Source organism: Armigeres subalbatus, chromosome 3, assembly GCF_024139115.2.
Source record: "Armigeres subalbatus isolate Guangzhou_Male chromosome 3, GZ_Asu_2, whole genome shotgun sequence".
Taxonomy (NCBI): domain Eukaryota; kingdom Metazoa; phylum Arthropoda; class Insecta; order Diptera; family Culicidae; genus Armigeres; species Armigeres subalbatus.
In genome coordinates this window covers 133,026,504-133,040,346 of record NC_085141.1, presented here as the reverse complement: position 1 = coordinate 133,040,346, position 13,843 = coordinate 133,026,504, and the positions used below count along the sequence as shown (strand labels likewise).

Sequence of the window (13,843 nt, the reverse complement as noted above, 5' to 3'; positions counted from 1 at the left end):
CTGGCTACGTGCCCGGCCCACCGCAGTCGTCCGATTTTCGCGGTGTGAACGATGGATGGTTCTCCCAGCAGCTCATGCAACTCGTGGTTCATTCGCCTCCTCCACGTACCGTCCGCCATCTGCATCCCACCATAGATGGTACGCAGCACTTTCCTTTCGAAAACTCCAAGTGCGCGTTGGTCCTCCACGAGCATCGTCCAGGTCTCGTGTCCGTAGAGGACTACCGGTCTAATGAGCGTTTTGTAGATTGTCAGTTTGGTACGGCGGCGAACTCTATTCGATCGGAGCGTCTTGCGGAGTCCAAAGTATATTCCAATTCATAGCCACTATGCGCCTCCGAATTTCTCTGCTGGTATCATTTTCGGCAGTCACCAGGGAGCCCAAGTACACAAATTCTTCTACCACCTCGATTTCGTCACGTGGCTCACATTGTCTTCTCTTGAACCTCTTCCTATCATGTACTTCGTCTTCGACGTGTTGATGACTAGTCCGATCCGCTTGGCTTCCTTCTTCAGTCTGATGTAGGCTTCCTCCATCTTCTCAAAGTTACGTGCCATAATATCTATGTCGTCGGCGAAGCCAAATAGCTGGACGGACTTATTGAAAATTGTACCACTCGTGTTAATCCCTGCTCTTCGTATTACCCCTTCCAAAGCGATGTTGAATAGCAGACACGAAAGACCATCACCTTGCCGTAACCCTCTGTGGGTTTCGAAGGGACTCGAGAATGTCCCTGAAACTCGAATTACGCACATCACCCGATCCATCGTCGCTTTGATCAACCGTGTCAGTTTATCCGGAAATCCGTGTTCGTGCATTAGCTGCCATAGCTGGTCCCGATCGATTGTATCATATGCGGCTTTGAAGTCGATGAATAGATGCAGTACTTGGCGAATGGCGAACACCTGGTCCGTGGTGGAGCGTTCGCCCATAAAACCCGCCTGGTACTGCCCCACGAACTCCCTTGCAATTGGTGCTAGTCCCCCAGGTCCATCACCATACCGCCATCTTCGTCTGCCACATCACCATTCAGGTGCTCTTCGTAGTGCTGCCGCCACCTTTGGATCACCTCACGCTCGTTTTTTAGAAGGTTTCCGTTTATGTCCTTACACATATCAGGCTGTGGCACGTGGCCCTTACGTGAACGGTTCAACTTCTCATAGAACTTTCGTGTGTTCCTGCTGACGCTTTTTCCTCCGGAAAATCGAGTTTTGTCTGTTCCGCGCCTGTTTATATCGTGCCTCGTTCACCCTCGTGCGGTGTTGCAGCAATCTCGCCCATGCTGCATTCTTCTCTTCTACTAACTGCTCACATTCGCCGTCATACCAGTCGTTTCTCTGATCCGGGGGCACTGTGCCAAGTGCAGCGGTTGCGGTGCCTCCAATGGCGGATCGAATATCTCTCCAGCCATCTCCAAGAGACGCTGCGCCTAGCTGCTCTTTCGTAGGAAGTGCCACTTCCAGCTGCTGCGCGTATTTTTGGGCTAGTCTATATCGTCTTGTAGCCGCTCAATGTTAAGCCGAGGCGTCCGACTTCGACGCGCGTTGTACACCGTCGAGAGTTTTGAGCGCAGGCTTACTGCAACGAGGCAGTGGTCGGATTCAATATTCGCACTGCGATAAGTTCGGACGTTCGTGATGTCGGAGAAGAACTATGAAGCAATATGAAGCCGGTTCCCAGCTCTTTGGTGGTGCCACAACTTTGGTAGAAGGTAGCCGCTCGATGCCCGCTTTTCCACACTCTCTGTCCTGACCAGCAAATCTCCTGCAGCGCCACGACGTCGAAGTTGCGGGGATGTAATTCATCGTAGATCATCCTGTCGCAACCTGCGAAACCTAACGACTTGCAGTTCCATGTTCCAAGCTTCCAATCGTGATCCTTTAATCGTCGCCTAGGTCTTTGCAGATAATGAACTAAGCTTCCGTATAAACTAGAGTTTGCAGTTATAGCATGTCTCTATAATGAAATATATGAACTTTGTTTTGACGACTCATCTGATGCCTGCCATTTGGTTCAAACCATGACTTAGCCCTAATAGCCCTTCTAGATCTTTAAATAAACAACCTTAGATCTAGCACTTTATTTTTTAAATTTTCATCTGAACCTAATCCGCACCGAATCCGCGCGTAGCCCCAAAATCGTGATGTACATCAGCGCCAAATTCGCGGAAATAGCGAGATCCGTGAAGTCGTAAGGTTGTAAGTATTTAAATTGGATCGGTTCATATATTCTTAACCAATGTACTATCGTTTGCAACCATAAACTAGATAGGGCTTCAGGACCCAATTCAAAGCTCATATCGATTTTGAATCATCTTTTACAACACGATGTTTAATAGTATGCTTACGGGCGTTCCATTCGCATACATTTTTATCTTGAGTTCGAATAACTCTACATATAGGGTAATAAGAGGTAATGTTAGCCTAGGATATACCGTTGACTTTTCACTCAAATTAATCAATATTTCAGCGATTGAATTGATATTGCTTTGAAGAGAGGTATTTATCACTGTTACTTTAAAAAGTGTACAATCATATTATAGTTACGATACGCTAGGCCTTTTTTTTACTGATAAAGGAAATAAACTTGCGTGAAAAATCACTTCGACTCAGTTTTTAAGCAGGCAAGCTGTGTAAGTTTTTTTATTTGATCAATAAAGTAGTTTTCTCAATGGACTTTCCTATTGTCGCAATCAGATGAACGGATAACAGCCACATTATTTTAGCATTCATTTTTAATTCACAATTTTCATTAATATAACGAAAACTTAATATGACGAATTATAACATACGATCTACATTTGACAATTTTAACATACGATCTACATTTGAAGCAGCACATTGCCTACCTTACGGCTTTTACAAACTTATTTATAGTGAATAATGCACCAATCTTATATAGGCTGAAAAAGCATCCACACCAAAGCAAAGATTAAGTAAACTAGCCGAACATAAATTTCATTTCGCTCGAGATTGTGCACAATTATTGTTGTTTTTGACTTCTTGGCGTAATAACCAAAAGTAAGCAAGCCGGCATAATGGCATAATTTTGATTCAATATATGAAGATTTACAACGATATATGTGCTCAATCTCGGCATATTAGATCAAGATTTGACCCTACCTACCTACCTCACCATTCAATCCTTTCGTCTGATTCTCGCTATCCGTGTACCGTCGTGTTAGGTCGCATAACAACACGCATTCCCCTCATTATCTCATTCGCGGTAATTAGACCGGTAATCAGTCTTTAACTCGAGGCGGATTATTACCTTAACCGTGACACCAGTGACTGATACGACGTCAAGTATCGGTTAACCGTGAAAGGTTGTTAGAATATGACAATGAAGACAGTGAAAATATCAACAATATTCCTATAGAAAAAAAAATGCACGTGCTGTCAAATTTATAATTGATTGGTTTGAAAGCGAAGACGCATGTTTATTTGAAGATGATCATTTGAGTAAAGTTCTCTGTCTCCTCAACAAAAGCGATCACACTGAGACTGAATGAAGGCGGTAGAGGGTGTATATCGGTCGGAAGGTCGTCGGCGTTTGTAGAACACCAAACGTGTAACGAAACACCAAAATTAGTCTGCGGCATCTAGCTGATGATGTGAGTTCAACAGAATACGGTCCGACTGACGTTTAGTTCCGCTATGGATCAGTGTCAATCAAACTGCAGTAATAGGATGTGGTTCGGTGAAATTACTCCTCCGTAGGCAACTGCCTCAGAGTAGAGAAAGAGCAAAGAAGATTTCACGACTTTGTTACCCCACGAAAAACATATTTCGAGCAAATTATCAATGCTCATGATTGAATTTTCCTTTTTTCAGGTAAAATGTCGGCTCACTGTTGGAAAAATAACAAAACATTGATGAGTCCGTTTTCATTTCATTCATTTGTTTTCGATAAGATAAATTTGGGATCTATGATATGAAGTACCTGCTTCTGGTTGGGATCTTTCGGATTAATGCAGTTCGCATATGTGATTTTCAAATCAGATATATTGATACAGATATTAGACTAAGGCAATAAGTTACACGACTTCATACACCCTATGGCACTTTGGTTCAGATCTTTGGTAAAATTAATCCACTGAAACAATTAACTGTTACATACTAAAACACACTGAATACATCACCTTAGTATTTTGGGCGGAACTATTTACAATCGATACTGGTTTCACGATATGCGCATTAAGCTTCATCTTTGAACATAGTCTATGCAACCGTTGTTTTGTCTCATAAGTTGGTGATGACCTCCGGTTGTAGTGCCGTAGAACCCTTGATAGTGACCAGTATAACCGCTCGCCGCATTCGCATGGCTCGAATGATGCGGTGGCGTCGGCGGAGCCATTTTGTACTTGTCGTACTTGTCGAATGAGCTCACGTACGATCCGTGATGTGTCGACAGTGGATTATGGCCGTGATGATGATGGTGATGGTGATGATAGATGGGTCCGAAGCCGCTTGATTCGGTACCGTACGGTTGCGCCAGCATGGTTGGATTACTGTGGGGGCTGATGGCATACGGCGAGAGGCCGGCAACTGTCGACGCAGAGCTAACCAGCGATGATTGGAAGGCACTGGAAACGCCGAGGCCACTGGAACCACCAGAACTGTTTGCGGTTGGAGTCCCTCCTGTGCTACCGGCGGATCCGGGGGAAAGCGACTGACCTGTCAACACTGACGATGTCGGCGTCATCGATGCCGAGTTTGTTGTTTCGGCATCTTCTGCAAAAAAGATCAAACGGAGAAGCGGTTGCAATTATTATCACTCTGTTGGTAGATGATGCGCTCGAGCAAAATAAAACGGTTCGGTCGTGTGCGACAGTATTCAACATATGGTAATATACGCAAAAGAGCTGAAGCGGCTTAAAAGGGAGAATGAATATTACGTTCCTCAGAGGAAAGGACCACATTTGTGAAGAAAGTTGTTGAAAGGGAACCAAGTCACGAGCGGTACTAAACCCATCGTAGGTGGTAGGGTGCGAATGAAGGTTTTATGCTTTCATCATTGAGGCGTAAAAAGAGATAAAAAGCGACTCAGGAAAGCACTTAATAATATTTAAAGTACTTGGAAGAGATTAAGTCCTGTCAGCAAAGTGGCAAGAATGTAGATATTTATTATTGTATTGCGCCGGTTTTTTTTTTGAGAGAAATAAGGTGACTGAGAAGTGAGAAGTTGCTTTAGGGTAACTGAAAGCAAAATGATGTGAAAATAAGCTGATTAATCCACCTAGTTAATTTGTGGCAACTATTTTTATTGCCACCTACAAATTTAACGTTTTCCTTTCTAATTATAATAGCTTTTCTAGTTATTTCTCATGTAGTGGTAGTGGATATATTTTCTACCTAGCAACACTCTGGATGATTCTGAAAGAAAAGGAATTCCCATACAAACTTCAAACAGGATGCAGAAAGCAAGAAGCAATTAATCGGGCCCAAATTCTGCCCAGTTGTTTGGGAATCTGGATGGTTTCGAAAAACTATTGATTTGAAAAAATGATTATGACGTCCAACTCCTGTGCATATACTCCATATGATCTGTAGTACATGTTATATGTACATAGTTTTAATATTAGAACCGAACTGTTTTTTTTTTTAATTTTTCCCCAATTTTTGTAGCATTGAATTCCGGTCGTGTTGCCAAAATCGGAAAAGGAATCTTATTTGAATTTTCTTCGGGATTAAGTGTAATGTGTATCGAAATATTAATTAAATCGAGTCAGCATATGGCATTGATTAATTGGTGATTACTCACTTTTGTAGTTGCCTCCACGTTCACTTTTCATCCGATCGTTCATTGAAGAGATTCTTTCCTGAGAACTGTAAGAAAAGAAAAGACAACGTTATTATTATATTTGATTGAGGGTACCAATCATAAGTTTAAACTGTTTCTTATGATTATCTTGCTTTCAGCGAGAAGTTATATTAGCCACTAGCTGACTCGACGAACTTTGTCACACCCAAAGTTAATTAGTTAGTACATACAAACATTTATTTCGTATACATAATTTAATTAATAACGTTTGCTTTGAGATTCGATTTCATTTGGCAGGTATCGCAATTGTGGATTAATCCGTAGATAAAATAACGCATTCATGATTCGTTCATGGTTCAGATCTGCAGAAAATGGAACTGTGCGGTGTAACATTCCCTCAGAAACTCGCATGATCCAGGATCACTCATGCAGTCCCGCCGCGCTTGTGGGCGATAAGCGAGATTTTCTCGGAGATGTTGTACTTTTTATAACGGTGCGAGTTCCGAAAGGTTAAGACTTTATCGGTCGACTTTAAAGAAAAAATAATCTATAACAGCTGCTGGCAAAAAGCATGATTCAGATTAATCTTTAATATGATTGCCCGGAACAATTTGAATTACAACTGATTTAGCTCTGAAGCCTCTATTCTCTTTCTGAAGTTAGGGCCTCAAGTTTAAGCCATCGTTTAGAAGGTCTGCCTTGCAGCTCACTAATGCTAAGTTCAGACAGGGCAAATGAATTGAACAACTCAGTTGAATTCAATTGACTTGCCAAAAGTTGAACATGTTTAACTTTATTTTCATTCAAGTGAATGAATCGCCTGCTTTGAGCGTGCTTACAGCGGCACACTAGGAGTTAACTTTCTGAAATCAGTATGGTGAAAGGCATCTAAGGTTCGATTTCTCAAAATTAAGCACTTTCATCAAAAAACTATTTGGTAGGCATGGTAGCGGACACCTTCCTACATAATCGGTACCAAATAGTTTTTCATGAAAATTTTCTTATTTTGAGAAAACCCGCGTTAGATGTCTTTCGCCATACACATTTCTGGCGGTTAACTCTTGCTGGCTATTTGCGCATATACTATAGCGCCTGGATGTGACAGCGGCGAGTAGAAAATCAGCCACTGCCAATAATTCATTGAACGAAAATGTTTAGACGTTCAATTCGCGTTCAATTCGAGCTTTGTAACTTTTCAGTTTTAATTTTTATCGAAGTGACGTCTTTTACAAAGTTTTAGAGCACGTTTTGGTTACATAACCAAGTAAATTCATTGGTGGATTGCAGAGATATCACTGTTTTTCTTGAAAAAATCCGTTGTTTTCAAATGCCTGTATTTTTGAATGGGGAAAAGGGGGATCCATTTTCCCAGGTTTAGACAGAGGATTGCTCTTCATATTTTGGTATTAGGGAATTTGAGGTTTTTCCATCTTTTAAAAAAATGGCTTTATGAACGACGAAATCAAAATTATCAGTTCTAGAAGTGTTATAAAACCGAAAATTCCGCCGAATTCGTCAAAAACAAAATGTTGATATGTAGTAATCATAACTTCCTTATATATTTCCAGCGCATCTTCACTCAATATACCGATTGGTAGAATAACATGTTCAATAATATCAACGCTTATCAACGTGACAACTTCACTGAACAGACCGTAATCGTAGGTTGTTTACATCACTCGTTCAATCGATTTTACTTTTAAATCGCTAAGGTGGTATGGAAAATTAGGTTTTTCGAGCGTATTTTTTTATTTAATTTTTCTCTAGATATATATTAGGGTGGATCAAAAATTCTATTTTTCTCCACACCGATCACTCAATTCTGTCCCATGTTCGCGAATTGATTTAGCACGAGCCGTTTCAAATTTGCATGGGAATTAGTATGGGCAAAGTGAATTTTTCATCATACTGATTATGGCGCTTTCCAATTAAGCGAAAGCAGAACCCACATAGCCAAAAGGAGCCCTAAAGAATTATCACTTGGATAATCGTTCGAATATTTAGTAGGGGGAATGACGGCTTTGGCAGGTTTTGTTCTATTATTGGCAGGGGGGTTTTTTTATGACTGACTAGGCTCAAATTTGGCCTAAACATTCTTTGCATATCAAAGAATATTGTGGCCAAATTTCATAAAATTTGGTCGACAAAACCCCCCCTGCCAATAATAGAACAAAACCTGCCAAATCCGTCTTTCCCCCTAATCGATTTTAATTTATGTTGTAGCTCTTTGGAGCTTATCGCGAAACTACTTCACAGGCAACATTGCTGCTCTTGGCGCGAAAGATAGCACTGACAGAATCAGGCTACTATGTTGTACTGCACGTATCAGTGATGCGCTTCGAGAAGTTCAATAAAGATCATCAAAGATTTGCAAGCTGGATTAAAACCGATTACTAATTATTGAAACGATTAATCAACGATTTTGTCCATGTGGGTTCTTTTTTCGCCAGCGCTGTATGGGGAAGCGCCATAATCAGTAGGATGAAAAATCCACTTCCCCATACTAATTCCCATGCAAACTTGAAACGGCTCGTGCTAAATCATAATGATAAGCGTTGATATTATTGAGCATGTTATTCTCCAATCGATATATTGAGTGAAGATGCGCTGGAAATATATAAGGAAGCTATGATTACTATATATAAACATTTTGTTTTTGACGAATTGGGCGGAATTTTCGGTTTTATAACACTTCTAGAACTGATGATTTTGATTTCCTCGTAGGTACATAAAGCCATTTTTTAAATAATTTTTTAACCTCAAATTCCCCAATACCAAAATATGCAGAGTAATCCTTAGCCCTTCCTCTGTCTAAACCTGGGAAAATGGATCCCCCTTTTTCCCCATTCAAAAATACAGGCATTTGAAAACAACTGAGTTTTTCAAGAAAAACAGTGATATCTCTGCAATCCACCAATGAATTTACTTGGTTATGTAACCAAAACGTGCATTTTTTTATGCTCTAAAACTTTGTAGAAGACGTCAATTCGATAAAAATTGAAAAGTTACAATCAAAATATTGATTTTTTGGGGTCACCCTAACATAATTATTTAAAATTATCATAACAAATGATACAAAACGACGTACAAAAATGGTTTCTTCAGCAAAGTGCCTCAAAATTAAATAAGGAACAACTTTCTAGAATATCATACAATGCTAAAATTAGAAACATAGAAGTTAAAAACTTTATCTCAAAATGTAGTGGAGCCACCCTATTGCAACAAACTTCAAAATAAAGGCTCCCCCAGACCTAAGCGATTTCATCGCCGCGACGGCGACAACTAGTCGCCGCGGTTCTATCGTTGGGTCGCTGCAGGTAATGTTATATTTACGTTTCCATACCAACGGCGACAGAATCGCTGTCGCCAAGCGATAGAATCGCGTCGCGACTGTCGCGTCGCGTGTGTTTGGGGGAACCTTAAAGCTTAAATAATAAGCTTTGACTTTGCTGAAGACACTTTGATCCTAAAATATTACCATTATGGTGGAAATATTTTTTTCCTCCTAATTTTACGACGTGGCCCAATGTGACTGTTGATGTTGTGATAAATTTCATTAATTTTATATCTATAGTTGAACAGTATTTAGTACTCCTATGTTTAATGTTTAACTCTAACCGAAATCTTCCGAATTCATGCAATCCAGTATTTTGCGCTCTATAATGATATTGTGACAGAGCTTTTCCTCGTGTATTACGTGGTACTGTGATGTGACTTCGAAGTTAATTCCTTTACACACAGTTTAACATCTTGTTATAGGATTTTACTGTGGAGAACTGTAAAGATGGAATAGCTGCCAATTTCCACATACATTCTGACAGATTAAAATGCTTTACTTTGACCTCACTATATAGTGTAAGCTCTCGCGTAATAATTTCTCAAATATTGAACAAACAGTGCCGAGTATGTCATAAGGAAGTACTTCCTACTTAGGTATGAAAATCACTGAATTTAAAAATAGCATTTTTCAACATTACTAGATTCATGCAAGCGAGCTTAATTCTAGTAAACACATTTTTACTGACACTTGATTCGGCTTTTCTATTGATTAGTTGCTTCCAATACTACTCTTAGCATAGCGATTTTATTTTCCGATATAATCACTGTTGCTTGCATTGAATGCCTTGTCCGTATTGTAAAACATATGCAACTCATCCGAAGCGATTGAAATATCTATCGGACAGCGCAGCACCAGTAACCTAGTATACAGAGACCGGCCTTCTGAATGAATGGAAGAGCTGACCAAATCTGTGAAAAGAAAAATCGATTTTCAAGATGTGCATAAATAAACGATTGTCGAGTTTGATTTATCTGTTGTTTACAACAGAATTTTGAGGTCGGTTTGTAAAGCATCATGCAGAGGTGGATTTGTTTTTCGCTTCTCCCACACCCGCGTTTTCCAACTATCTCTCGTATCTTTTCTTTTAAAAACTTGATGATGTTTTAGGAACAAGTGGGAGGGTGATTTGCTTATGTAGACGCAGTAAGGGCTTTCAGTTATTTTTATAAATTAGCGTTGATTTGAAGACTCAAGCGACTATATGCACAATTTAGTCACTGTTTCATGATTTGCTTCTTAGATACTAATCTTAGTATGTATTGGGGAACCGATAAAAACGCCGTTTGATTGATTAAAATGAACAAAAAAAACCTTATTATTGCACCTAGAAAACAACTCTCAGTCTGCAGTAGCACTTATTGTTTTTGGAAAATTGTGTATTTTCAATATTTTCTTTTATTAATCTGAATTCACTCACTAGCTGATACAGAAAGTTCAGTAGGGCAGAACAGTCCAAAATGTACCCCTTAAATTTTTTCGAACCATCTCAACGAGTGGATGTAAAATTTACAAAACCGGCTACATATCACAATGATCTCCTATTGAGAGCATAAAGTTTTTCATGTCTTTCTAACGCATTTAACAAATGTTTAAGAAATGGGCTTGAAGAATGGGGTGAACGCATGGTTGTTTGTTTTTAATAGATTGGACGACAATTTTACGGGTGAGGTGGAAGAATCGCAAATCGTTAAATTTAAGTGCATATCATGGGATTTTGCTAATTTTTGCAATTGTAGTTAAAGAATGAATAAATAATATCCCGAGCAGGAGCGACGACCTCGATAACAGAAATTGGTATGAACTAGCCTTGCATATGAGGTAAAATACCAAACAATAATGTCAAATATTAATATCCAAAATACTCTAGGCATAACATGCTTAGGTATTTCAATACCAAACGAATAATAATTTGTGATGCGTTTGGTATTGTAATAACAGAGTATGATATGCCTGAAGTATTATGCATATTAATTTTTGGTATTTTACCTCAAATATTGCCCTCCGCTCGCTTTCAAATTGACTTCTATTAAGCCTCTAATTCTATCATGAACATGTACGTCCATGTTTGGAAGATGATATTAGCATTCCAATTATCATTGTAAATCGTTTAACTTCACGTAGAAGTAACACACACAAAATCATTAATTAGTGTACTACCCTTGGTGGGGGCATCCATCAATTCAGCTGTTATTGGTCGACGGTACAGCATTAATTAGTGTACTACCCTTGGTGGGGGCATCCGGCCCACACTCTGGAAGCACTGATGATGGGAAAGACGCATTCTACGCGCAGCTGGAACGTGAGTACGACAGGTACCCAAGCCACGACGTCAAATTCATTATAGGAGATTTGAACGCTCAGGTTGGCCAAGAGGAGGAGTTTAGACCGACTATTGGGAAGTTCAGCGCCCACCGGCTGACGAACAAAAACGGCCTACGACTAATTGATTTCGCCGCCTCCAAAATAATGGCCATTCGCAGCCATTATCGGTATCGGTACACCTGGAGATCACCACTGCAGACAGAATCACAAATCGACCACGTTCTGATTGATGGACGGCACATCTCCGACATTATCGACGTCAGGACATATCGTGGCGCTAACATCGACTCTGACCACTATCTGATGATGGTTAAACTGCACCCAAAACTATCCGTCATCAACAATGTTCGGTACCGACGACCGCCGCGGTACGACCTAGAGCGATTGAAGCAACCTGATGTCGCCACTGCATACGCGCAGCATCTCGATGCAGCGTTGCCGGAAGAGGGTGAGCTCGATGGGGCCCCTCTTGAGGACTGCAGGAATACAGTTAAAGCAGCCATTAACGACGCAGCGGAGAACAACGTCGGGTATATGGGACGAAATCGACGGAACGATTGGTTCGACGAAGAGTGCAGACAGAATCTGGAGGAGAAGGACACAGCGCGGGCGGTCGCGCTGCAGCAAGGTACCCGGCAGAACGTGGAACGGAGAGCGGAGACAGCAGACCCGCCTTTTTCAGAAGAAGAAACGCCGCCTGGAAGAAGCGTAATGCGGGGAGATTGAACAGCTGTGCCGTTCTCAACACGCAAGTTCTATCAGAAGCTCAACGCATCCCGCAAAGGCTTCGTACCGCATGTTGGCAGACGAACGTATGGTGATCGAAAGGTTGAAGTAGCACTACGAAGAACATTTAAATGGCGCTGAGTGTACAGGCAACGTCAGTTCAACGGACGACGGAAGTCAACCATCCCTCACCTTGAGGGAAGTTAAGGATGCCATCCAGCAGCTAAAGACCAAAAAAGCAGCTGGTAAGGATGGAATCGGAGCTGAGCTCATCGAGATGGGCCTAGAAAAGATGGCCACTTGCCTGCACAAACTGATAGTCAGAATCTGAGAAACTGAACAGCTACCGGAGGAGTGGAAGGAAGGGGTTTTATGCCCCATCTACAAGAAGTGTGAAAACTTTCGAGCGATTACCATCCTTAATGCCGCCTACAAAGTGATATCCCAGATCATCTTCCGTCGCCTGTATGTCACCATTAGTGAATGAGTTAGTGGCAAGTTATCAATCAGGATTCGTTGACGGCCGCTCGACAACGAATCAGATCTTTACTGTACGGTAATCCTGCAAAAATGCCGTGAATACCGAGTCCCAACGCACTATCTGTTCATTGATTTCAAGGCGACATACGACAGTATAGACCGCGTAGAGCAATGGAACATTATGGACGAGAGCGGTTTCCCTGGGAAGCTTACCAGACTGATCAAAGCAACGGTGGACAACGGTGTGCAAAATTATGTGAATATTTCGGGCGAACATCGCGCCGGGGACTAACACAAGGTGATGGATTTTCATGCCTGTTGTTCGACATTGCGCTAGAAGGCGTTATGCGGAGAGCCTGGTGTACCAGCCGGGGTACGATTTTTAACAGATTGACTGGATTAATTTGTTTCGTGGATGACATAGACATTGTCGGCCGAACATTTGCAAAGGTGGCAGAACTGTACACCCGGCCGAAACGTGAAGCAACAAAAGTTGGACTGATAGTGAATGCATCGAAGATAAAGTACATGCTTGTGGGCGGAACCGAGCGTGAAAGGAGCCGCCTGGGAAGCAGTGTTACGATAGACGAGGATACCTTCGAGGTTCTCGAGGAATTCGTCTACCTTGGATCCTTGGACAATGTCCAAGGGCTTGACGATCCCTCCCCAGGCTGCGAGTTGTGGTGCCTGCCTAGGATGTGGTGGGGTTTGACAGTGGGCTCTGTTAAACTTCTATAAAAAGCTGCCAACGGCCAACGATGCATAAACTTTGCAGCCTCCCGCGGACTGGTAGTCCGGAGCACTTCCTTCCCCACTTTGATCAAGGCGACGATGGATCGGGTGATGAGCGTAGTTAGAGTTTCAGGGTCATTCTCGAGTCCCTTCGAAACCCGCTGAGGGTTACGGGAAGGTGATGGTCTTTCGTATCTGCTATTCAACATCGCTTCGGATGGAATAATACGAAGGACAGGGATTGACACGAGTGGCACGATTTTCACGAAGTCCGTCCAGTTATTTGGTTTCGCCATTGATATTATGGCACGTATCTTTGAGAGGATGGAGGAAGCCTACATCAGACTGAAAAGCGAAGCTAAACGGATTGGACTAGTCATCAACACGTCGAAGACGAAGTACATGATAGGAAGAGGCTCAAGAGAGGACAACGTAAGCCACCCACCACGAGTTTGAATTGGTGGTGACGAAATCGAGGTG

General features: G+C 41.6%; 2 protein-coding genes across 3 annotated transcripts in view; one reads left to right on the top strand and one right to left on the bottom strand.

The window, feature by feature from the left end:
- Positions 1–13,843, top strand: part of LOC134225264 (uncharacterized) — a 303,832-nt gene that overhangs the window by 31,503 nt on the left and 258,486 nt on the right. The gene's annotated exons all lie outside the window — the stretch shown is intronic.
- LOC134225263 (T-box transcription factor TBX1) overlaps positions 3,987–13,843 on the bottom strand; it is a 104,119-nt gene continuing 94,262 nt past the window's right edge. For both annotated transcript variants that reach the window (XM_062705191.1, XM_062705192.1), the window contains 2 exons: positions 5,764–5,828; positions 3,987–4,733 (listed from right to left, as the gene is read on the bottom strand). In XM_062705191.1, coding sequence (XP_062561175.1) covers positions 4,204–4,733; positions 5,764–5,828 — 595 coding nt within the window. In that variant the 3' untranslated portion in view covers positions 3,987–4,203. The remainder of the gene's footprint in view (positions 4,734–5,763; positions 5,829–13,843) is intronic.